Source organism: Chlamydotis macqueenii, chromosome 5 (assembly GCF_036417535.1).
Source record: "Chlamydotis macqueenii isolate bChlMac1 chromosome 5, bChlMac1.mat, whole genome shotgun sequence".
Taxonomy (NCBI): Eukaryota; Metazoa; Chordata; class Aves; order Otidiformes; family Otididae; genus Chlamydotis; species Chlamydotis macqueenii.
Genome location: NC_141560.1, coordinates 63,568,610 through 63,594,959, shown reverse-complemented (window position 1 = coordinate 63,594,959; position 26,350 = coordinate 63,568,610). Strand labels below are relative to the sequence as shown.

Sequence of the window (26,350 nt, the reverse complement as noted above, 5' to 3'; positions counted from 1 at the left end):
TTTCAGACAACTGTCCCCAACAGAATCTGATATTAAGTATATAATCAATAGTTAGTCTTTCCCCCACAAATGACTTTTCATATATCCACAGTTTATTTAGCATAAGCAGTTCTTACATTCCAATTTAAATATCAACAGACCACAAGACCTCTTTAACAAGCACCTTCTGTTTGTGGTCACACCACATTTAGCACATGGCAACAAGTATTTCCTGGTTAGAGAAAGTCAGGACTACATTATCACTAGTTACTTTAAAAAAAAACTTTTAATAGAAGTTTTAATCCATTCCTTCCTGTTTAGTCAACTCTGCTCCCATATTGTCTTCTGCTTACTTTTTGCATCTAACAGCTTCACAAGGTCATTCTGCGACTCCGTACCTTACCCACTGATTCCACCTGACGGAACTGCACCATCCACTTCACTCTCCACGTTCTAAAATGTGCTCGTAAGACTCCAGCAGCCTACCCATGTACACGTCTGACAAAAGCCACCAAGACCACCTATTTAACATTAGAAAGATGCCTTTTATACTTGCTGCTCAGCACTATTCAAGAAGATAACTTGTCTTAGATGTTTGGGTTTTGTCACGCACAAGCATATTTTCTGTAACAGCATTGAACTTTATGCTTCTAATTGGGAAGTACAAGCTACCTACTCCAGTCACTTTTCCAAATAATGAGACACAATCCAGTGTTCTTTGCTCCTTTGGTATCCATTTTATTGCACAACACATCTTTATCTATAGTACTCATCCTTTAATATCTTCTCCAAATCAGGAAAATAGTAACTCCTTTTATTTAGGCAATTTGCCCGTTATAAAATTTAAGGTAATATTAACTGTATGAAGTAAATTACAAATGCTAAGCAGCCTTCTATTTTCCACTCCCTTCTAGCCAGATTCAACTTCATATCTGGATTCTCAATTTGTCTGCAAATCTCATTTTAATAAAAAGTCCATTTTCAACATGCCCTGTGGCTTGTAATTTCCTCTTCAATTTCACACTCACTTTAAGCAACAGCAGAAAACACCAGCCCACATTCACACTCCTGCAAAATACCTTGCTTCCTTCCTGACTTACGCATTTTCATTCCTCCTACATACTATAGTTCACTTCTGCTTTCTCATTCCTTTTGCTCAACATCTTTTGTTTTCTACAGAAGCAGTGGGAAGTTTTAAAATGTGTTTTCAGATGGCTAACATTAACAGATCTACTGATATCCTTTGTGGTTATTAGGAAGTATGCCATTTCACAAAGACGTAGTGCTTTTTTTCCTATAGTTAATTTTATATTGGCTTAACTCTGAGGAACAAATTGATAGGACTCAAAAGCACATATAGCAACCAGTTTGTAAGGTAATCTGTTAACACGACAAAATGCAAGGAAATCAATTGAAAACTTGCTGTCTTATCTACTGGCCAGATCATTAAAGTTAAATTAAGAGGGAAGCCTAAAAGCAAGGTATTTGGCCCATCTCATTGGGCTAGAGATCCCTAATTTGTAAACTCAGATAAACTACTCTGGTTGTCTACCCTCAACCATGTATCATAAACAGTCCCTCAGCAGGGGCAATAGAATTGGACACATGCACTCTTCTAATGCTTTTAAAATCCAGTTTAGTGAGATACTAGGTGCCAGTATCTTCCACGAGTTTACCAAACCAAGGAGCATAGGTACATTGCAGTCTGCCATCACCACTAGTGAGGCTCTAACCTCATAACCCAAAATTCCTTGCAAAACTAAGACCTTAAAAACAAAGTAGGGATCAGACCACTGCAACAGATTACATATTATAAGGGGTACGTGAGGCATCGCTATCTAGAAAAAAATGAAAGCAACTTGTTTCATTACACTGATCTCACACCTTGCCATACTGTAACTTAAGACCTTTAATTTACAATAGTCCAGTTGCTTTTCACCTCTATCAGAAATCAGTGTCCATTACAGAAACATACAACTCATTAAAAAAAAAAATAAAATCCTCCTTTGATTTTGGTATCCTTAAAGTATCTCAGAGAAAGTAAGAGAACAAAATTTGTAAGAAAGTGATGATTTACTATGTAATTTGATGATATAACTAGGGAAAATGGGACATTTTAGGGGGCATTAAATTCCATCATTAGGTTTATAGTTCGGTGATGTCTCACTACACTCATTGTGTCCCTACAGTTCTGAGATGTTCTTTTCAAATGTGGTTACACAAAAGTGCATTAAAGGGTAAGTTTGATTATCATAACTGTTTCACACCAAATTACAGTATTTCAGAAAATTTAAAGTTATAAAATAATAATGTTTCTCTAAAAAATTTTAAGAATTCTCCATTCATTCACCAAGATTATATGTTAATAATACACCTGAACAAGCTAGAATTTCAGAGAGATCTTACTTTTTAAAGGGATCCTTGAATATCTATCTATTTAAAAAAAAAAAAAAGCAGCAGCAACACATCTAGACGGCAGCAAAGGTCCCTTAAGTCGCCACATTAACTCAGCAAAAAGGACCAATAGTCCAAATGAAGACATCTTAGGACCAGAAAGAACTGCTGCCCTTTTGAGCGGTCAAATTCAGAGACCATGCTCCCATTTTCTAGTGTGGAACTGATCTAATAAAGGCTCTCCCCAAAATAAAGACAGCCAAACAAGTGATTCTCCTAAGGAAAAGGAACACAAGTTGCTCACAGAGTAAAAAATGGTACTACAAGGTGTAATTGTATCATACAGCATAATCTTTTTACTGTTACAATATTAGCACAAAACTAGCTTGGCCTGTCAGCAGAGGACAAATTGTTCTTAATGTTTCATCTCCACAGCTGGAATGTAAAAAACAATCTTCCAATAATTTGTTGCAAAAATGACCCAAGAATGGTTCTCAAAACCGTTAGATTGGTCCTAAGTCTCCAAAGGTGCTCAGGGCTCTAATGTTTGACCACAGAAGACAGTTGCCTCAAACAAAAACAAGAATCAGAAATCTAAAAGTTAATAGTGGAGAATAACGCTCAGGCACAAGTAATTCTCTGCACCTACATCGCAGCATCAATTTGCAGTTGACACGATGCATACTGCATTACAAAATAAACCTTACTAAACACAAACCAAGTGCTCTTGAGCTGCAATGCTCCAAAAATAATCTTATACGGGATGTGGTTCCTGGCTTTGCCATGGATTTCCTATTAAATCACAAAGAAACATTTATTATGTCACTCATTTACTAAACTGATAAAATAATCTGCCTCAGAAATGTAAGATTAACCTAATGACTGAGCTGGTTTTTTTTCTACAGCAATGAGATATTCCAGCTGAAGTTCAGTGAATTAGCGTATTTTTCTAATACAGGCAGCTGCCCTAATAAAAAAAATCCTTCATACGTCTGTCAGAAATCAAGGAAATTCACTACCGTTTCCTTCTGAGAACTTATATTCTTAATCATAGTTACTGAAAAGTCTCATCTATAATATTAAAAAGGAAAGATTGTATTTTGAAAGTCGATTACAGAATTTAAACATCCAGATTTGTGTCTTCTGGCAATAGAGAGGAAACAAAATTTGCTATAGAAGTAGCATTCAGTGGTAAGAAATAATCCCCTTCAACATATGAGTTTTACTGCAGGGTCTTCTCACTGCCTAGTTACCAAGTCTGGACTGATCACAAACAACCTCGTCCAAAATCACATGAACAATGCAAATCTTTTTATAAAGACTTCATCCAAAACGATTTAAATGGATAGAGTCTGCACAACTATTCTTGGACCTGTGTTTCCAGAATACCTGAATTTGAGTGTAATTACTATCCCAGCTAATCACACTGCTTAGTACATTAAAAAAATAGGTTTCTAGAATATTTAAATGCTTATCCTGCTTTCCCCACTTAAACACTGTTCAAGTACAGTTTTTAAAGGGGCTTCCCCTTCTCCTCCCCTTTTAAAATCCAGCTTGATGTCTTCAAATGTTAAAGCTAAGCCTGCTGGGCTTCCATCTATGGGAACAGTCCCACTATTTATTAAACAGGATAAAGACAACAATAAACATACAGCTACTTTTAAATCTACATGAGCCAGTATTGGTGCTTAGATAACTTATTAAGCTACCTTACACGTGAATAATTGGCTAGAGAGAGATGCACCAAAGCTGGAAAATAAAAATACAGATTACACGTTCCCACACTTTAGAAATGAAAGCTATGTAGGTGACATTTCTTCTGGAAGAGGAGAGGAGTTAGCTTTACACTGAGGTCTTTAATTTCACAGGTCAACTCAAAATAACTTACACCTTATGTGAGGTTGGTTTGTGGAGATTTGGTTTTTAAATTTTAATGTCATTAGATTTATAAAATTTAAGGCAGGTGTAGTTTTTGTAAGACAAAAAAACTTTTAAAGACAATTCATTACATTGTTCCTATTTGAAATTCATCAGCGTCGGAATAGCAAAGAGAAGAGCTTCTCTGACTTCAGATTTCAATATAACATTAATTTCACATGCAGCTAGGTAGGTGCATTTACAGTTTATTTCACATGAGAAAGATAAAATGCAACAGCCCATCATAAAAGCAGTACAGAAACTCACAGCCCAAGAAGCCTAGCAAAAGAGAAATGGAAGACAACTGATATCCTAGTTTCCTCCCACCTCTCCCCATCTCAGTACGTAGAGAATAAAGACCAGCATTTAGTGTCAAGTATTTAAGCTAAAGACTCTGATTTTGGAGTAATTAAAGGACACTGGCACAGGTAAATCCTTAGACTTGCCAAAGAAAGTTTGACCTTGATCCATAAGCTAGAAAGAAAATCCTGCTTACTGACCAGAAATGGAAGTGCTACTTTAATGTACACCCATACAGAACAAATACAGCTAGTAGTTCTGCTCTCCATGCTACAGAGCACTCTAAATAATTACAGAGGATTTTTTTTTTTTCAGTAAAGTCTTGTCTGATACTAATCTCATTTCTTTGTTGCTTTCACAGTGATTTGCTTCTACACCCTGACACCAACAAGTGGTGTCCACATAGAACTAGACATTCTAGGAAATTGCTGCTTGAGACAGCAGAGATCCAGTTTGATACTTCCTCCTCCTCCCCCTCAAACTGAGCATTTTATAGCTTTTCTGCTATAACTGGTGATTCAGAAACCCAGAGTAAAGTGTTTTAAGTTTCTGTAAAAGAAAGGCTCTTCACTAGATGGGCAGCAGGTAATTATTTGATTTGGACTGAGGACTTTACTTTGAACTGCTAGGATCAATGCATTGTTATGTAGACGGCTAGACAGAAAAATACATAATACTTTCAGATAGCATTTGCATTAAAGAATGTTGCAAAATGCCTGCCAGTTTCAAGCACTGCATTAAAAAATAGTATGTAGGCTCTCAGTTGATTTCTTGCATCTAATTTGCACAGTAACAGAGGAAGGATCTCAGAAGTACTAGGATAGTTCTCTTAGATAATATTTGGCTGCTTTAAGCTAGGATGCCAAGAGCAGCACTTGGTCTGATGTAAAGACACAAAGCACACAATATCAAACCACCATTATCTCTAGAAGTGACATGTAACTAACACAATAGAATCACAGAATCATAGAATGGTTTGGGTTGGAAAGGACCTTCCAAGGTCATCTAGTCCAACCCCCCTGCAAGGAGCAGGGACATCTCCAACCAGATCAGGTTGCTCAGAGCCTCATCCAACCTGGCCTTGAATGTCTCCAGGGATGGGGCATCCACCACCTCTCTGGGCAACCTGGGCCAGTGTTCTACAACCCTCCCTGTAAAAAATGTTTTCCTAATATCTAATCTAATTCTACCTGCCTCTATTTTTAAACCATTACCCCTCATCCTGTCACAATAGGCCTTACTGAAGAGTTTCTCCTGTCTCTCCTGTAGGCCCCCCTAGCTTAACTGATAATCTCTATAACTGATAGAGATTTAGTTAAGTATAAAACAGAGGACTCCTACTAAAACACAATGTAAACTACCTAAATTAAGACACAGCTCACAGCAAGGCAGACAAGGTTCTCAAGAAAAGGTGTGAATTTCCCCGCATTCAAACTTCAGCCTAGCATTGGAAGATGATGGTGCTTGACTCATTTTTGGTGTACATCATCACGGTGACGTGGCATGCTTAAAAAATCCAGTCTGAGGATGCAGCAACATGGTGAGGCATCACTACAAAACCTCCATGATTCACTAAATCAGCCAGAGCTTGAGCAGAGAACTGACCTCGATTAGATTGTAGCAGAAAACTCTGCTCACACAGGTGAAAAACATCATAGTCTGGTAAGTTTTTAGCAACTCTGCCAGCCTGGGAGAACAACAAAACACAGACAATACTACTGAGTTCAAGTAGTTAGTCAACTTAGTTGGTCAAGATTTCTGTGCATTGGAGGCACAAAAGTACACTCTAAGAGCAATGAAAAATGTTTGACTATAAAGCTTTTGCAGAAATGACAGACCGCTGTAAGTCTGTCATGCAGGCTAATGTCAACATCTCATCAGTGCAGTGTCTTCATTTGATTCAGACCAAAGATCAACAAGAATTATCAAGCTTAATGATTTAGAAACACCTATATTTCACTAATTAATAAATTTTAAAACCCTACAAATTGACCTTATTTTTATAATTTCTGCAAATGGGAAAGAAAAATACCACAAAACTTTTCAAGGAGTAAAACTGAATTTTAGGAACATCAGTAAAATGACAAAATAAACATGTAATATCCAGCTTTGTGCCTTTTTTTGTAAATAGGTGAGATTTCTTAAGCAACAGTGATTTTTTTAACAGCTAAGACTAGTAGAAAGAGCAGCAGAAACTTTGTGGCATTATGAAAAGAGAAACTTACCTCCATCTGCTTAGTGCCAGAAAAATAATTCTGCTGAATTAAAGTCTGTCAGCTAAAGTTCCATAGTACTTCCAATACCCATCTTTAATACACACAAAAAAGCTTGTAAGTCGTAATTTTAAGGTATTAATCTTACATTAAATTAAATTAAAAAAAAGAAGCCAAAGCCTGAATTATGTTGAGTCACATCTTATGTTGGAGAAATTAAAGTTTTATACTTTAACAATAAATTGTACAGTCAGTTTCCTGCTCAGGCTTACTAGCACTGAGATTTTATAAAGGGCAAAAATACTGCGGAATACTTTGACGTTTTAAACAACTACTTCTACTGCCCATTGTGCTCAACTACTGTGCAGAATTTCAGTTGACATAAATACATAACATTCCCTTGAAGAATGCTAGCAAGTGGGCAATAATAATGGGCAAGTAACATACTTACCAGGGCAGAAACTGCTTTGTCAGGGGGTGGAGAAGGGATGAGGACACTGCTCTGTATTAAACGTTTTAGCTTGCATCCACAGCATTTTTTCAGTTCCACTAACTTGGAACCAGAAAGTAATGCATTGGGGACTATTTAAGAATGGATTTTTACAAAGAAGACCTTAAGTACCTAGCAGGGTTGTCAGGGGCACCTATTTGTACTTTTAAACATTTGCCTCAGTCTACTTAAGGCCAGTCCACTTGAAACTTTACATACTTTACTATAAATGAACTGTACTTTCTTTCAGTTACTTTTTATATAATGATCAGTCACCATCACCACGGAGCAAGCACTTCTAGCACAATTTTACAATTACACAGAATTTGAATTCCCAAAGTCACATTCAGTCAGCACTAGAATGATGAAAATTCCCATAGTGAAATTAAAAGTGCTAGGCTTAATGCTCTCTGCGTAAGGCTTGCCATTTAATTCAGTGTGAAGGAAATGTTTCTTCACATATGAACTAGTCAGCACTATCAGGCTACACAGATAGACTTTCAAAGCAGACTGCTCATACTAGAACAATTACTGCAATGTCTGTGGAAAACCTGGGGAGAGGAGTCAAGTGACATAGCCAAGGGAAGGAAAGCTGCAAACTAAACTCCAGCAAGATGTGTTACAAAATCAATTTTTTGTAAACTTATTCAGTCACTCATCTTTAACTTCTATTAACTGCAAATTAATATTTGCAAATTACGATTTGAGATTAATGGTATCAGTATTAAAACAGGACAAGTCACTTCATAGTTCACATACCAATTTAAAACTATTTTGAAAATATGATAAAACAGCTTCTAAATTAAGAGAGAACTTAACTGGAAGTTGTACCACTACCCATACGTACACTATAAAATGCCACCAACTGTAGCCAACAGTGTTATATATTTTATTTCTCTAAGTAGAAGAAATAAACAGAAGATGTAGGAAGGTCAGAGGCAGGGAGCAGGGGGGAAGAAGACCCTTGCAACTTTTTGTTCTTTGACAGGCATCTTCCCTTTTCCTAAGGAAAACAAAACAAAGACCCAGCTGCAACTGAGTTGCCCTTTTTCTTATTTAGTCACATTATTAATGTTTTAAGCATACTTAGTTTCACATAGAAATGTAGTTCCACTGAGCACAATGAAGTTAGCTCGCATGCTAGCTCCACCGTGTCTGTTTCACCTGCAGGACAGCACATACTAATTAAGTACCTGTCACTTCATTTTCGTAAATCTAACCTATTTTAATCTCTGAGTTTTTATTTTGTTTAGACAGTAAGAATGGTGTTTGAAAATGTGTACTTCCAGGAAGGATGATATTTAAAGGAAGTTGACAGCTTTGCTGCAGCATGGACATAGAAAATACTAAATCAAAAAAGGAGGCGTCATTTTGCAAGTTATCTTCCTAGCCCAAATGCATGACTTGCAAAGTACTTCTTAAAATGTACGTGATATTCATTCTCACATAAACCAATATGGAAGTATCAGACTGTTTATAACTGTACAGCCATTTCTGTTGCCAGTTTCACGTACTGGTTATTTCTTATTCTCCATTTCATGCACTACTGCAAACCATGGGGAACTGGAGAGAGCAAGCTGCCCTCATTAGAAAGTCTAAGTTCTATATAGTCATATTACAGGAATCCAATGAGGTAAGACAGTTGACTCTCCATCTCCACACTACTAAACTTCTCAAATTAGGTTTTTCAGAGGAACAGTTTGAATTAGTAACAATAAACCCTATATAATTTAAATATATGCATAAGCTCCATAAGTCTCTGCTGAAACACAGAACGAGCGTGAAAGTATGAGTAAAACTACCAAGCCTGCTCAGCACACCAACAATTCTAGCTCTCCTCCTTCTGGAGAAAGTTGAAGATGTTAAAGCTCTGAAAGCCTTTAGCCCAGCAGTCTACAAGACCTTTGGTTACAGCATCTACTAATAGATCAGCAATGGGTGCTCACTGGAATTTGTGAAAAATAAGACAAATACATAGACCCTGTCACATAGCTTAGTACACTCTACTTCTAAGGGACCAGATCCAGACGAAATCTTTACACTTCAGGTTAGAAGTGAGTTCTACGGAACAGTCTTCTCTCAAGATGCAACAGGACTCTCCGCTCTATAGCGGTATCACTGAAAGTTGTTCACAAACTAAATTTAAAAAGAACATCTTTCTACTTAAAATGTCTATCCTTAAACATTTTAATTTTCCAATGAAGTCTGGAAATGCTCTCATGCTTCTACACTATGAACATTTGTCACTTTTAAACTAGTTAAAACCCAATAGCGATCAGATTCAAAACACTGAATTACCGTTAAGATCTCATGTGTAGTTAACTGCATGTATACAATGTGCCACAAAAAAATGTGAATGCACCTGTGCAATGGTGCAGTTATGCACCAATGCATATAATTTCTTCTCACTTTTCAACTGTTTCATGTAAGAAAGGAAAAACATTAGAGCTTATGGTATTAGGTACACAACACTTCATTGTAGAAGTCCAAAATTGTTACTGGATGTACGGCACCTGTCACATTGAAGCCTCAGTGAGAAAAAGCATACCCTAACAAGGTGAAAAAACAATGCACACTCTTGAAGAACATTTGTACTAACAGGACACAGGAGTGCCTGAATGAATGGCTGGCCTTCACAGAGTTTCTAGCTAAAAGAAGCCACTGTATTTCATCACAGCAGTTACTAAAAGCCTTTTCATAGTATGCAAAGATATTCCACAGTAAATAAAGCCCAGCATTATTTTATGTAGTAGCACTAGTAGATAAGGTTTAACAGAAAGTGTTATGTCAGCCATTAAGCTTCTCAAAATCTGAATGAAGAGCATCAGGTAACTCAACCAGCTGACAAAAGGAAGCTGGAAGAGATGTAGAAATGAATCAGGAGTTATCATTACAGTTCCCTCACCCACGCAGATGAAGATAACCAATCTGTAGCTAATAGAGGGTACATAAGAAAGCTCTGTATTTTTCCTTCTGGTTCTTTCAGGTTCAGACATGAGAAAGAAGGTCAAGTTTGTGCCTGACCTAAGACACATTTCCCCCTCAAAACATTGTCAGAAGGATCAACAAGTGAATTCAAAAGAAAGCACATAATGAGAAAAGTTTTCACTGTCCTTGTTACATTTGAAAGTGAGACTTCAAAAGTGTTGTGAACAAGAGTTCTATATAACTAATACTTCTATACTAGGGATGTTTCTGTCACCCAACATGGAAAAGAATACAACAGAACAAGTTCACGTTTATTCATGTGAAAACAGCAACACACTATGGAAGAGGGTTCATAGTAATCTCTTCTTTAGGCATCACTTCCACTTCAAAAATTGAAATTCCTAACTTTCCCACGATATTTTTAATGATCAAATACAGAAAATAGAATTATAAAGAAACCACTAGTGTTGATTTGCACATCTTCTGAAACTACAAGTGTCAATTATGTGGACATCTTTCTGATATACAACTTGTAGGACCATGGCAACTATGCAAGATGTACATGCCTGTATTTATATATTGGGTAGAAAAGCCAGGAGAGAAGTTGCATTCACTTTCTAGTGCAAGTCTACAATAATCACACAGACAGAACAACATTTATTAACAGGAATGGAACAAGTCCACACATGAATAAGAAAAGATCATAAATAATACAGTTGTAAAAATGATTAAAAATCTCAGACTGAGGCTGTCAAGAATGTGCAATACGGATGTTTGTACAGAGCATCTGTACAGCAGTTTCTCAAAGGCAGAAGTTTACTATGAGAAATGTGGTAGACTAGCTGGGTGGGCATGGACTACAATGGGTATGCCTTCCATTAAGAAATTCACAAAGATCAGCTAGTGACACATACAATATCTTCTGTTGAAACCACCACTAAACAGAATCTCAGCCAAGAAGTCTATTCTACTTTGATTTCTGATCATTCCAACTTCATCCTGACACAAGTCAGATCCCATTTTTCCCCAAGCAGAAGAATTTTGGTGGTATGTATAACATTTTTTTTCTGAACTCAGAACCAGAATAATGTAAAACAGGGGAAGAAAGTGCTTTGAAAAAACACAAACATTTTAAACAAAAACAATCATTTTTCTAAATGGTTTTATTTACATTTTTCATATACAAGTATGTTAAATGATACATTCTGACTAGTATCCACACCAGTGTGAATTACATGAATTAAAGATACTGATGTATTGCATATGATGAAATGCAAAACAATCAACCCTAAGCTTTGGTCCCACCCTCTGAATCCTCATACAGCATCTGGTTTGTTATAGAGACATCTAAAATTCAAAGTATTTATATCAAATAGAAATTATCTGAACAAATATATCTAGTTTCATTTCTTTAGAACAAGCAATAACATAAGAGTCTTACTTGGAAAATTCGCAAGACGAAAAATACATATTAACAGCCAAACAATTTACACGCATGTTACTAGCTTTGTACTTACTGTTTCTAGACTTGGGGTATTTGTCACAGCTGTCTTGTGCTTATGAGTTTTAAATCTTTAATTATGGCAACCTTTCAACTCCTACTAAAAACAGTTCAAAGTGACCAGGATATAATGCAATATACTCAACAATGAAAAAGGTAAAAAGGTGTGGTGTGAACTGGCCTGAAACATTCAGGACAATAACAGACTAAAGTTTCCACTTAGAGCAACTGGAACTAAAAATTCTTAAGATCATTAAAAAAAAAAATGTTGCAAATACATGAACGGAGTTTAATAAATGTGCTTAAGAGGGTTTTCAAGCTGGTGATTTCTCAAAGGAACTTAGCAGAGAAAAAGGTGACAACTTCAAATGCTGGCTTCAGACCTACTGAAATATTTACAACACTGGTAAAGGTTCTTTCAAGGGCATGAAAAGCATTATCAAGTCGTTCTATAGCTAGAAGATGATTCACACAAAGAGACAAAAGAAATAGTAAAAGACACCTGGGTCTATGGGATCATAGGGTATTACATCAGAATTTATTTTTACATTTCTGTAGCACCTTTTAGCCAGATGCCAAAAGCACTTTAATTACTGAAGAGAGCCTCACAACAACCCTGTGAGGTAGGTAGGTATCTGTTTTAATAATGGCAAAACAAGTTAAGTAACTTACCCAAAAAGACACAGCAAATCAGCAGAGCAGGCTAGAATCCAGATCATGTGATCTATAAATTTAACATTATGGCACATGTGGAACTATTTACCTGTTCCTTTTTAAAACTGTGAAAGACGCACTGACATGTGAATTGATTCATGTTTTCTGGAAGTAGATTTTTACAGGAAAGGTATCAAGAGAAAAATGTGCTTTAAGCAACTACAGAAAACAAGAGTAAGTAAGAAGAGTGGCATTTCTGCACCACTTCCTAAATTTTAGTAGAGGCAGAACAGCAAGTTAACTATTTTACTTGCTGAAATACATATCAAAACCAGACTAAATAGTCTCAATTTCACTGAACAAAACTCTATTCTCACAAGTCTTAAGCATTCAAATTCTATGACCCAAAAACATTGTGAGCTGGGAGTTGTTTCATCCAAGCCTATTATTTCTATGTCCTGCAACTGCTTCTCTGAATGTCAGAAGAAATAAGAACCAGCGTGAGGAGATTTTTTTTACCAATTCAAACTTTAATAGTAGAGTTACCATTAACAAACTGTAAAAGCATGCTCTTCCTAGTTAATTTCCACGTTCTACTGACTACCAAATCAGTCATAACAGAGAGACCAGAGCATATAAATTGGTGCTTGGCACATAAAATGGAAACAAAGTATTCAGCTACTTCAGCACAGTCTGTATATCAATAGCAATAAGTTAGATGATAAACTAAGTGCTGAGCATGGCTTTATACTGTATTCCACTAGGGAACAAAGTCATACACAAAAAGGAAAACAGTGAGCTGAACAAACACTGTAATAAAAACAAGAGGTAATCACAGCAGTAAGGCCTGCACTTAAAAGTTTTACGTTACAAAATGAACTGGCATATGAAGGGAAACAGTTTTTGTTCATATAGATTATAAGCAATGATTTCTACTTGAAGAATGGAAGTGACTAAAAAGAACACATTCCTCAAGTTAGGCAAAGTGAAATTTAAAGACTTTTAGCAATTCTATAAAGAATATAGCTGTTAAAGGGTTAATTCCTCTTTCATAAGGCCACAATGATAACCCTCACCCTAGCTCACCTTCCAATAATAGATCACCACTATGTGATGACATAAGCTCAGATTTATGTAGTTCAGAGGACAAAATTCTCTAGTGAAAGACTACCTGCCAGAAAACAACTCCCACTTTCCTCTCCCTTTTTGTCCTTCTGTGATGCAAAGGGGAAACGGTCTCATGTTAAAAGGGAAAGTGATATGCTTGTTTTGACACCAGGAAAACGCAGCTTACAGACAACTGAAGATTTAGCAATTTTCATATTTAAATACTGAATCAGTGAAAGTGAATCAAAAGCAATGCTAAACACAGATTTACTACAGGTTTATTCTCCCAAGTCAAGGCTGGAAAGGTCTGTACTTCTCAGCTATCCAAGAGAAACTTTCTAGCAGGAGGAGATTACTAGGATTTCCAAGGAAAAAAAGCTTTTGGAAAATATCTTTTACCTATATTCCTTGTACATCTTAAGGCTGCAATAAAAGAAGTCTCAAAACTATTCCTCTTTCTCAGGCAGCCTTCAAAAATTAATGGAAGTCTTAATTTATATTCAAGCATGCTGTTAAAAGAACATTTGAGAAAACATTTCATTCTGAGTTTACTCTCAGACAGGATTGTACATATGATACGCAACTTAAAACAACACTGACAACAGTGCCCAATTGTGTCAATATATGTTTTTTTAGAGAGGAACTTGTAAATAAAGAGTAATTTCAGCTTATAAATAGTTACATACACTAAAAAAAGGCAGAGATAAGCATATTGCTTTTTAGTTAAATTGGTAACTATGTGAGTTTTGAGACAAGTTACTGGAACCAGGAAAGAAAAGTTGAAAATTTAAGTCATAACTGGGATTTTAAAAATTTGGCTGTTAAGATAAAAGATAAATTTCTAAAAAGTAACCTCATATTTCTTTCAAATATAACCTCTTCAAGTGTAACCTCTACAGTTCATGTTTTTCCATTGTTTTGAATAACAGACTCATATATTCTATTTCTTTTATATTTGAAGTGTAGTTATAGGCAAACACACATGCACACGCACACACACACACACGTGAACCAGTGATATTTGTGCCAGCTCTTTCCTTCTGAAATTTACCTTACGTTACCTGGTTACCATACCTGCTGGTACAAGCTGATCTTCCTTCCTTGAAGAAGCATGTAAAAAATTACACCCTGGACTGTTTTAAGCTTTGCCACTGTTAATGTTTCTAAACACTACTAGATTATAAATTAATTAAAAGGTATTGATTAAGGGAAGTAATGCCTTTGAATCTCTGAATGTGATTCAAGATAAGAAGCCTCAGACAAGAAGACTTTACACTGATAACAGTACTTTCTGCTGAGAGATCTACAATGTAGGAGGTGGTCTTATTTAACTCTTAAATTTGAGGCATGGGAAATAAAGGTAACTTAATGTAATCATCAAACTAGATTAGATCCTAAAGACCAGATCCTGTAACAAACACTGCAGTGTACAAGATGCATTTGGCTACAGTGTCCCAAAAGGAAAAATACACATCTGTATGTGTTAGTGCATTCACAATTTCCCAAATGTGTCCAGTCACTGACATTCCAACTACTACTACAAACGAATGGAAATAAAATAGTGAAAATTCTATGATACTTAATTAGGAAATAATAAATTTAGGTTGCACTATAACATCTTACTATAAACTGCCATATAAAAATTTCTGCTAGATTCCCATGATCCCAATTTAATTTCATAATCTTCAAAATTTAGTGCCAGAACACATCTGGATATATAATTTAATGTAAAATAAGTTAACTGGACAATGCAGTTTTGCCACTCAGATTGCTGCTTAGCAATTTTGACAGAAAATGGAAGAAAAGTTTCACTATCTTATTCCTCATCTACAGAACACAGGTACCCGCCTCTGTAGTTTGGCATGTAGAAGATGTGTCTCTTAAGAAAAATGTGCAGCTAGAAGACGCCCACAAGAAGCATGTGTATTAACCTATCAGCTACAGAAGATAATAATAATAAAATAATAATAGATTATACAGTCCATATCATGGCATGTCATTAAAGACTGTTTAAGTGATCAATGCACTTAGGGGGAAGTTTTATACAGTTATGTAAACAATCACAATTTTGTTGGGATTTTTAGAAGGTAATGAGTTGTGCTAATACATTTTCCCAGCATTTTCATTCCAGATATCAGCTTCCATCCCACACCCTCCCTGAAAACACTGGTCACAGAAACATTCAATTCCCTAAGAATGAAAAAAAATTAAAAGATCCAAACATTCATGGGAAGTCATTCAAATAGGTTTGTACGTATATGTAAAAAAAGTGTCCTCTAAATAAATGACACGGGAGGCAATAAATTGACACGACAAGTAAATAAAAGGCTAAAGCACTCCAATACCATTGAAACGGTTTTAATGTTGTTGCAATTCCATAATGCAACAATCATCAGCTCATGAAAGACCCCAATACTTTAAAATTAATTTTAAACACTCCTTTGTACCTATTTTACAACATAAAGGCAATGCATATTTAAAATCCCCTTTTTCCTAGATATTATGTGCCTATTGTATTTATGCTTATGAAACTTATTTAAACTTAAACTCCTATTAAAAGTTATATAAGAAAAAAAGTAAAAATATTAACCTCTGCTTCAATGTACAGTTTCCAGAATCTGCCAGAACTGGGGAACTGGGCAACAAGGCGTTCATAGGTCTTCCGGGCTTTGTCTATAGGCTGATTCTAAAAATTGAAAATCAAAACAGCATTTACAATACTATGATTTATGTAAATTAATATGCTGACTTTACTCCAGAACCAAATAGTGTGAGTGGACCATAGATAAGGAAATGTAATCCTATGTCACTAAACCTGTGCCTCTCGAATGAGAATGCTCCAAGCGTCAAGGTCATATGGATTTTCTTCTAGTTTCTTTTCAGCTTTCTTCACTTTTTCTGGGACATACTCGGCAGTCTAGAAAAATTAAAAAGAAGACATAAGAGATCACAAGTAGGGTTTGAAAAGTTCTGTCCCAGCTATAAAGTCAAGCTAATGACAACATTCTGACAACGTAACATTCCAGATCTCAGTTTTTATGCTAGAGTCAAACTGTAATTTTATCTGGAAAACAAGTTGCCCCAGTAAGATAATGCACTCTTACCACAACAAGTTCTACATATTTGGTAATCCAGCAAAAAGCTAGACTAAACTGACTAAATGTTTCTAACACACTAAAACAAATTTTGAGTTTGCCAGAAAATTTATTGCACTATGAATTCTAAACCGTTTTATCGACCTAAAACTTTTTCAGATGCAAAAAGTAAATTCGGATGAATTTTTCTACTACAGACCTCAGCCAAATGAATCCTCGTTACTGCATGAGTCATTCTGTATATGCAGGACAGTAAAGTATTTTGTACCACAAGTTACAGATTTAACAAAAAAACTAGATGATGACAGTTCTAGCAGTAACACGTACATGTTATCCAAGCACAATTTCTTTGTTAACTTTCTGATTTGTCAATCTGTATATTCTTATAGTTGCCTTCCTGTAGTTTTGGCACTAGCTACCTTAAGCAATTTTTTTTTTTTTAAATACACTCAGACATTCATCTTGGAGTTTAAAAGATTTTTTTTTTTGACACAAAAAGCTTTACCAAATTGCATGTTAATTGTTAAAATAGTTACAACTACAGTATAGGTTTAAGTGTTCTTTTAAAGACTTGTGGAAATATCTTACTTTAAAACCTCCAGGAATTTTTTTCTAGATTTAACAGCCAGTACAAAGTAGACAAAAAAATTACAATTTGATGACTGCATACAGACAAGTCTTAAAATATATGCTTGTTACAACCGTAAATGATATTATATAAATAATAAAAAGTTCTTTATTAAGCATGAAATATTGTTCTGACCTGTACTCCAAACAGTTTATTTACTAAATTTCCAAGCTTGACTCATTTTCAGGCAGATGTTAGCAGTCCCAAATCACACGAAAAATTCTTGCCTTCATGAGATGTAACAATAATAACCTGTAAATTATTACTATAAGACCTTTCTCATGAAATTTTACAAGTTAGCTACTTAATCAGTTAGAATACACGACTCGATTGTATAGTGCAGTGTTACTGATTTACTGTACAGAAAATTTTAAAAAAACCTGTCAATTATTAAAAGATTATTTCAAGGAAATGATTTTAATTCTTAATACTGGGTCTAGGTGAATACATAGCATAAACAGGATAAAGAGAACTGATACGCCTATCAAAGGTGCTACCACACACTTATAAAGGGAAAGTTAAGGTAATTAGACAGTACACAGGTATGACTTCTCGTAAAATTAACAAGCATCACCATTGTGTGTCACTATTGCACATCACTCCTGAAGGAAAGCACATGTTCCAAGAACACAAATCCAAGGTATTATTAATGGATTTTACTGGAAGGTCATTTACAGTGGCATTATATGAAGATAAGCTGCCAGTGAAGTGTTGTACAAAACAGTGACTTAAAAAAAGAAAAGAAAAAGCTGGAGCTAGCAAATGCAGTAACCCTGATTTACTTACGAACATCAACTTTATTTTCAGGAGTGCCCTGCCCCTTTGCTTTTGTCAACCTCTGCAAACGCACTACTGTACATCAGTTGCTTAGGTTATACGTTGCAATTCAACACAATCATTTAAAGAAACTACCATAGTTTTGAATATTTTTCAGCACTACCAGTTTTTATGTCAGCCCTACTAGCAAGATATAATTCAAGGCATACCCCTTAAAAGATTTTGAAATTAAATTTACTTATAAAATGGATACATGATAAAAAATGTTGCAGAACTGTTAAACTGACATGTAACAGCAGCCATGCGTGAAAGGGAAAAAAAAAAAAATCAGTAGGAGGGGCTTTATAGGAGCTTATTCTTGTAGATTTGGTTTTTGAGCCATTCTTAGCATTACTTGCTCAGTGCAAAATCCTGTACCTTGGAAGGCAAGTACCAAGTCCCACAGCAAACTAAATTATAAAATCAATTTAACAAAAAAAAAAAAAAAAATAGTAGCTCAAAGTTGTCAGCTCAAAAGTAGTCAATTTATAAATTTCCATATGAATATTTTTACATCCCTAAATCCATCAAAATTGTGACTCTGTAATACTGTATGTTATAGTTCAACTGATACAGGCTTAAGATGCAAAACACAGTATGAAACGAACAAGTGGTTTTATTTCTTCCAAAATGATGTGTAAATGCATTTCAGCTTACAGAAAACAGCACTGAAGCTGAAATTTCCAAAGTTTAAAGACTATTTATGTAAGTTAACTCTGCAGATGACTCAAAGTTGAAATGTTTTTATTCAATAACGCTCAAATTCAAATGTACTCGTATCAGTGGTAAACACTGCTTCTCATTATATTCCATCTCAGTGAGATCTACTTGTCTCAAATATTCAATCAAGCATATATTATCCTGCATTCAATTAGACAGAAAGGCCTATCAGGAATACTATTGATGTCAGCTACAATTAAAAAAAAAAACCCAATCCTACAAAACCAACTCAAGTACTTGTTGAAGCACAAGGTCCTGCACTGTAAGTAGCTACTTTCAAATAGGAAAAAGTAGAACGGGCTACTGAAGCACATCTCTACTATTTTAGTAGCAGTTCAGTTGTATTATCTCAGATCTACCCATGTGACACAAAAGAAATCAACACTTAAAGATTTCCAGGGTGGCCTGTTTTGCCAGAACTAGGCATGTGCGCAAAGATGCATTTTTGCATATCAAATCTATGAGGACTAACATCTACTGCAAGCCTATCGTGAAAGGGGCCAAGGAGCTTGACTTTTAACCTTGCTCAACTATAGCCAGAAAGACATTCGATCTGTTTTGAAAACTGCACATGAACTGCACTGTGTGCTTAGATCTGCTGTTATCACAGTTCAAGGGTATGTGGCTTTTCATTATGTATTTTCCATTTTATTGCTTGCACAACGGCCAATATCCAAACCTGTGAATGCTTTATTACTGGGTGTTTGTTCACTGCTGTGATCCTGCTCCTAGATAAGCAGTTTCAGCCTCTCCCTCTAGTTAACACAGGCAACTTGAGTTAATCTCATCCTGTAACAGGCCAGTTCAGGGAGTTAAATCAGCAGAAAAATAATCCTATTAGAAAAGTTATTAACTTTCTAATGGTTCAGGCTCCCTGATTTCAGGATCAGATGTGATGCAGAATAAAGAATGCAAAACCATACAGGGCTTCAGCAGTCTCAACTTAGATTAGCTTAAACTACCATAAAACTGCACCTAATCAGATAGATACTAGCTTTTAACTTTTCTTTACTGCTGCTAAGAATTGTTGCATACAAATTGGAAAAGTACTTTTTTTCCTCTGCTTTCGATAACTGTGTTCAGTATATCTCCCATGTAATAAGGCTCCTGTCCCACAAACAACTCTCTGAAGGTCACGGAATTAGTTTAGCACTTAAGGTTCCACGTCCACAAGTATATGTATTATTACCATCTAGTCTGATTCATAGCTTTCCTTTATTTTTTTTTAATGCACAGATAAATAGCAATGGATTTTTAGTTTCACAGATAAGACCGTAAAAAGATCTTTATGACCAGTTCCCAAAATCTGACAAGATCTAACGCCAAATTAGCCAACAAGTCTAGGAACTCCTTCCTGCAAAATACATCGACTACACAAAATCCAAATTTGAATTCATAAAGGACATCTGAGGGAACAAGAACAGAAGTAACAAAGTTGACTTCTGGTATTTACTAAAAGTTATTTATCAACCACCCTCAAGGAAAAATTATTGGCTTATACCTTACTGCTAAAAGCAACAGTTAAGCTTCCCCAGGCCTCTGAGAATGAACCCTAATGACTCCAAAGTGTGTAAGAAAATACCTAGCCAAACAAGTCTTTCAACTATTTGCACCACCTAATGCATCCAATTGCTTAAAGCACCCTCCTGTTTCCACAAAAGGATCTTCTACAGTGAAAAGGAAATATATTTAAACAGCTGTTCCACCTGTGAAGTGGACAGCTTAAGATACTTTAAAAACTACCACTAATTATGTAATGAGAGCTTCTACAAACAAGATGTATAGGCTGATGTACACAAAAAGGCAGGAATCTTAATGGCTAGTTCAAAGTGGTTCAACATCCAAAAGAAGTTTTATGTCCATCAAGATAGAAGCTACTGTTGGGAGGTTTTGGCTGGCTATTGCAGTTTAGCATGGTCTAATGGACCCAATGAAGATAATTTCAAATATATTAACATGCAACTTAACAATCATTGTTAGTTCTTCAGTTAGGTTAATTTACAGGTTTGTCTAGTCTAAGCTTTTTTCTTAAAGTTTAGTTATAGCTCTATGTGCATAGAATAAGTTTCAAAATCCTTTCTTCAGTAACACATCCCTTCACTACACTATAACTGCACCCTATCAATCCTTGCACTTTCTTATACCTGTTTTTAATGCCTCGCCTTCTTTTATTCTACCACAGAGTCAATTCAACTGTGATCACAATCTTGAAAAAAATTTTGTCCTTTAAGACTGGGTCACTATTAATAGACACATCCCAGCATACTCATCTTAAATAATTTCAAGAGGGTACTTGTGTAAGTACTGCCCCCTGCCCCCCCCCGCCCCCAACATAATCTGGTCTGGTTGATATCTCTGAACAAATCAGGAGTTTCACATTAGTAACTACTACCATTCTTTCCTGATGACACTATTTCCCAAAGACTAGCATTTAGACACTTTCTGCTTTAACTTCTTCTTGGTATACCTTGAACTTACTGACTCTAGAAATGCAGCTACAATATAGAGATTGTTTACAATTGTATAAAAATTGGAAAAAACATCGCATTACCAACTCAAAAATCCTTCTCCACCAATCCTTGTTTTCCTTCTGTAAACAGTGACTGTACACCTAGTTTTACTATGTATCATATAAAATACAATACACTCTTGGAGGAGTTTCTTTCAAATGGCTCCTCCTGCGATGTTAAACTCACAGAATCCTGCAAGAATAAACGTCTGCTTTCGGTATTGTGCTCAATGACATACATTTTCAAAATGTTAAGCTAAAGTTAACTACAAAAGCATTGACTATTACATTTAGAATTCAGAAACTCACATGTACTGTATGAAAAATACAAGGCAGGAATGAGAGAAAGGAGTAGGAAGGGACAAAAAAAAGTGAGAAACCAGAATAGGCTGCTAAAAAATTAGAAGGCAAATAATGCAAGGGTAAAGCAAATATTGCACCCAGTCTTCAGAAAAAATGGATGTCTGGTAAGTATGTATTTATTAACTGGATAATAGTTTCTGCCATGTTAGAAAGAGGTAGAGAGCACAATGAATGTAGGTTTTGTTAGATACTACATGAAACCAGCACCACATGATTGAAATGAAACTAGATGTATATATTACTGTCCAGAAAAATGTAAAGACATACACAGATGCAAGCGTGTACTCTTTGTAATACACAGATGCAAGCATGTACTCTTTGTAACCTCAACACACGAGGAGATGGGGAGAGCCTGTCAGGGAATTTTCTGGCAAACAGCTGTAGACGCAGCCTTTCAGTCTACAAGTGTTTGGTATTCTAAAAACTGACCTTGGAAATTCTGGTTAAATATCACGTAGACCTTGCCAGGAGCCTGACAGGGAACTAACAGATTTTAAGCCCTGACATTATTCAACTGGTTTTGCAGAAATTAGTTTTGAGTCCAGCATAGTTAACATAGTGCAAGAATTTTAAATATACTGCAATAGTGGCTTTAATATCACATTTCTGCGTCCTCCTGCTCCAGCAGGTTCTACAATAACAATGGAAGGAGGGGACAATCTACATAAGGTAGCTTAGGCTCCTGCTCTACACAGTAAAGCAGATTAACAATGCCTGGAGCTAAGCTCAGCCTAAGGCAGCAAAGCCACATTTCAATTGCCCTGCACCTGGTACAAGAAAGCCTCCTAAACCTCAACTGGGTCTTTAACCTTGCAATCCCCTTACTCCCTACATCCCTCGCTACATCCAATGTTCCACACGCTGTTCTTCCTTCCCACACTACCACAACTTCGTACTTGCTGGAGACAGCATGGCAATTTGTTATTCACCTGGCTGCTTTTGGAAGTTGCCTCCAAACCCCAAGGTCTGGGAAGCGAGATGCAGATAGCCTGTGTGTCAGTGAGTCAGAGCTAACAATTCTGATTTGTCAGATTTTTAACACCTGCATCGTACACTATCCATGCACATCCCATGCACAACAGAGATGCAAATTAACTGTACAGTCACCCCTTTACACTGATCTGTGTGACTGTCACTGAAAATGGCATCCAAAAGCTCAGAAGCTGGTCATAGAAGCAGCAGATGAAACCTGGAACGGGAAAGCCAGATGCTGCCTAGCTTCAGCTTCCTACAGAAAGGAACATTTACAACCATAAGAATATTGTGCACACAAAGTTAGACAGCCCTTCAGATAGCACTAGACTACAATATATAGCAGCTGCAGTGTGGGGAAGGGAGCAAGGCACAACTGCCCCAATCACAGTGCTTCATTGTTCCTCCTTCCACAGAAAATTTAGGTCTATCATGCTCTGCAAGACCACAGTTAGACTGGCACCAACACTTACTAAAGGTACACCTTCCTCACTACTCAACTGGAGGAGTGGTAGCCTACAGTGTGGAAAACTTCGTGGCAGGCAGTGTTGCCAAAGACACTGATATCAAATTACAGCCTATCTTAACGTTAGGAGTAAAAAACAGAAGTCTGACAGGGTAAGAAAAAAAAGCAACTGTAGAGGACAAGTTACTGAAACTGAAGAAAACTGATGGAAGGGAGGTAATTGACCATAATAAAATTAGAGACTTCTAGGAAACTAGATTCCAGGGGCCTTCATAAAAAGGATGGAGTCATAAAACAAATAATTTAACCCAACCTATAAAAGAGCTGGTTGTTTTTTTATTTTATTTCAAGTGCATCCAATGTGAAAAAAGTAACCCCAACGCGTAAAAAGGATGAACCTTAACATGGATCAAAAAAACAAAATCCAAGCCATATGTTAAGCTATATGCTTTATATAAGATGCAAATAATGATTTACAATTTTTTTTAATGCTAAAGCTCTCTGTGATATGGCATCACAATATTAAAGCTGTTCTTTTCTAGAACAGCTTTTACTTTACTGTGTAGACAGTAATTCAACCTTCTGCATGTTAAATTCTCTCTTGCAAAGGAAAATGAAACCTTAAGTCAGTGTTGTTTTTCTTTAAGTTAAATAGTAGTATATCCAGAAACACACACTACTTTAACCAAGTTTAATTACACAACTAAACATCAATGTAATTTTATAATCTGTAATCAATGTAATATATTGGAGTGGGTAGCTTAGATGTGAAACATACTACAGATCAGGATTATAAAAGTTGCATTGTAGCATATTCTTACTTCTTTGTAGCCATCTTTCTTGTGATGAAGTAAATGTTCTGAAGAACCTTTTGCTTAAACATACGACAAATACATTTATTAACCTGACCAGCTTTGAGCATACAGGCTGGTAATTCATATATTTTCCTAACGAGACAGAAACTGGGTATTTGACATTCTGAGAACTTGTCTTTCCCACCCTCCCCTCAGAACTGGTGATCTTACAGAGTTTACATGCCACCCTTTCATAGTACAGGCCCAGACATACAGAAACATAACCTGTTTTGTAAAGAGACTGACATGCTACAAAGAAAAGCTTCTTAATGAAGCACTAAGTCATCAGCTTAATTTTAAGTATTTTTGTATGCTACATCGACCATTAAGGCATACCACAGTGTTATCAATCACAAGATCCTCCTTCAGTCAAGAACTTTCATCCCCACTCCTCCAATTAATACTGATTTTAAAAATAGCCCTATTAAAAAGACCTGTTTAGAGCTATTCTGTCAGTAAGCAGAAGATAGCTCATGGTAATATAAGATTTTTAAAGATAGAATACAACACACTGATTGCATCTGCCTAGAAAATAAATAGTTATAATAAATATATATTTTGGTATATTAAAAAACCCCAAGCTAAAACTAACTGAAACAGTAGTTATTTCTCCCCCCAAGAGCAAGAACACTGCACCAAAATGAAGATTCTTTATTAAATAAACACATTTTTATTGTTTCTAATTTTTATTGTTTTAATAATGCCTTATTCTGTAGGAAAAGGATATTGTTAATGAGGCACACAACCTTGTATGCTAAGCGCATACACTCAGCAAACGCCCACTTTACAAAATACCGCAAATGTATCAGCGCGAACAGCTTATCTGGGCTTCAATTTTCTTCCGGAGTGCGTGTACTCAATGCCCACGAATAAATGAGATCGGGAAAGCGAAGCTCCCTGGAGTGCCTATTGTCCACCTCGACCTAAATTAAAGTTTCTTTACCAGAAACTCGAAGACTGAGCGAGATATAGTTTTTGGAACACTACCGGTTTTATCGAGGGGGGCTGCTGGGAGCGGCTCGCGCACCCCCAATCCCTCAGCGCAACGGCTTCGCAGACGGAATAAACCCGAGTTCCACAAAATGGGTGTGTGTGCGGCGGGGGAGGGGAGCCCTCCGCCCACCGCGCCGCCGAGACGGGCAGGGTTCACAGGAACAGGGCAGAGGCGAGGGCCGCGCTCCCGCACCACAGCCGTGTCTCCCTCAACGCCCGGGGCGGCCCGCGGCGCGGCCGCCAGCGCTACGGCAGCTCCAGGGCGGCGGCCAGCCGGCCCCACTCGCTCAGCCCCGTCGGCCCGCCGAGGCCTGCACAGCGCGGCCACCACCGGCCAGCCCCGGGCCGCCCCACAGCCACGGCGGCCCTGGCCCCCACTATTCCCACACAGGCCTGCGACCTCACCCTCCTCCCGCTCACCTGGTCGCCAGTGGCTCCCTCTCCGGACATGGTGTATTAAAACAGGGCTGGGGGCACAGAGCCCCCAGATAGATTAAAAACCCCTTTAAAAAGCGCCCGGCGCTGCCGCCGCGGGCAGCCCCACCGGCCACGCCAACCGCTGCGGCCCGCAGTTCCACCAGCGTTACCAACAAAATGGCGGCGCGGCGCCTCCGGTCCGGCTTTCAGCGGGGGCGGGGGGAGGAGCGGCGCCGCGCCGCGCCGCGCGGGGGGCGCTGGGAAAAGCCCGGGGCCGCGCTGAGTGGCCACCGCGTGACAGCGCGCGGGGAGGGCGGCAGGAAGCGCGTCACGGCAACGCGCGGCGCCGGGGCGGAAGCGGTCAGTGAGCGCGTCCCCGCGGGAGGCGCCCATGGCGAGGGGTTCGCGTCGGCCTGGCGCCCGCAGAAGGGCCCGGCCTTCCTCCCCGGCGCTGCGGGGCGCAGGCCTGTCGCCTGCGGGCCAGCTTCGCCTGCTTCCCGCCGCATAGGGGCAGGGCGAAGCACCGGGGCCCGCCCCGCAGCCGTGAGTGGGGCGCTCCCCGAAGAGCGGCCGCGTCGGGCCCCAGGGGCCGCCGCAGTCGTGCTCATGGCGTCTGTAAGGGTCGCAGTCTGGGCGTTTTCTCCCATCGCTCGGTCCTTGTTGTCTGGAGGACCGTTTATTGTTGAAACTCTGAAGGAAAATGGGCAGAAACGAGGAGGCTTTGGTGACCTCTAGCCCTGGGGGCTCGTCATGGGCTGTTTCGTTAATGAAGCGTTGCCTCTTGAACAGTCACTTCTTTGCAGCAAGCCAGCACTCTGCCCTTGATGAGGTAACGTCAACAATGTCTGCTAACAGTAGACACATCTGTTCCACCTCACAAGAGCTCTTGTTAATCAAGGAGGCAAGTTCAAAAGACAGGCTAAGAGGTAATTGTCTCGAAAGACCACAAGGACACAGGAGGCAGCTCCCCCTAAAGCTACTTAATTTTATTTACGAAGTAATCACCAGTCTGTGAGAGAAGGGCTTTGAATCAG

At 37.7% G+C, this 26,350-nt stretch overlaps 1 protein-coding gene across 1 annotated transcript in view; it reads right to left on the bottom strand.

Annotated features, from left to right (window-relative positions):
- Positions 1–25,596, bottom strand: part of CSTF3 (cleavage stimulation factor subunit 3) — a 48,753-nt gene extending 23,157 nt beyond the window's left edge. Inside the window, exons 1-3 of the mRNA XM_086749574.1 lie at positions 25,320–25,596; positions 16,299–16,400; positions 16,074–16,169 (exon numbers count right to left, since the gene is read on the bottom strand). Of these exons, the coding sequence (XP_086605700.1) occupies positions 16,074–16,169; positions 16,299–16,400; positions 25,320–25,349 (228 nt within the window). The 5' untranslated portion in view covers positions 25,350–25,596. The remainder of the gene's footprint in view (positions 1–16,073; positions 16,170–16,298; positions 16,401–25,319) is intronic.
- Positions 25,597–26,350: the final 754 nt, after the last annotated feature.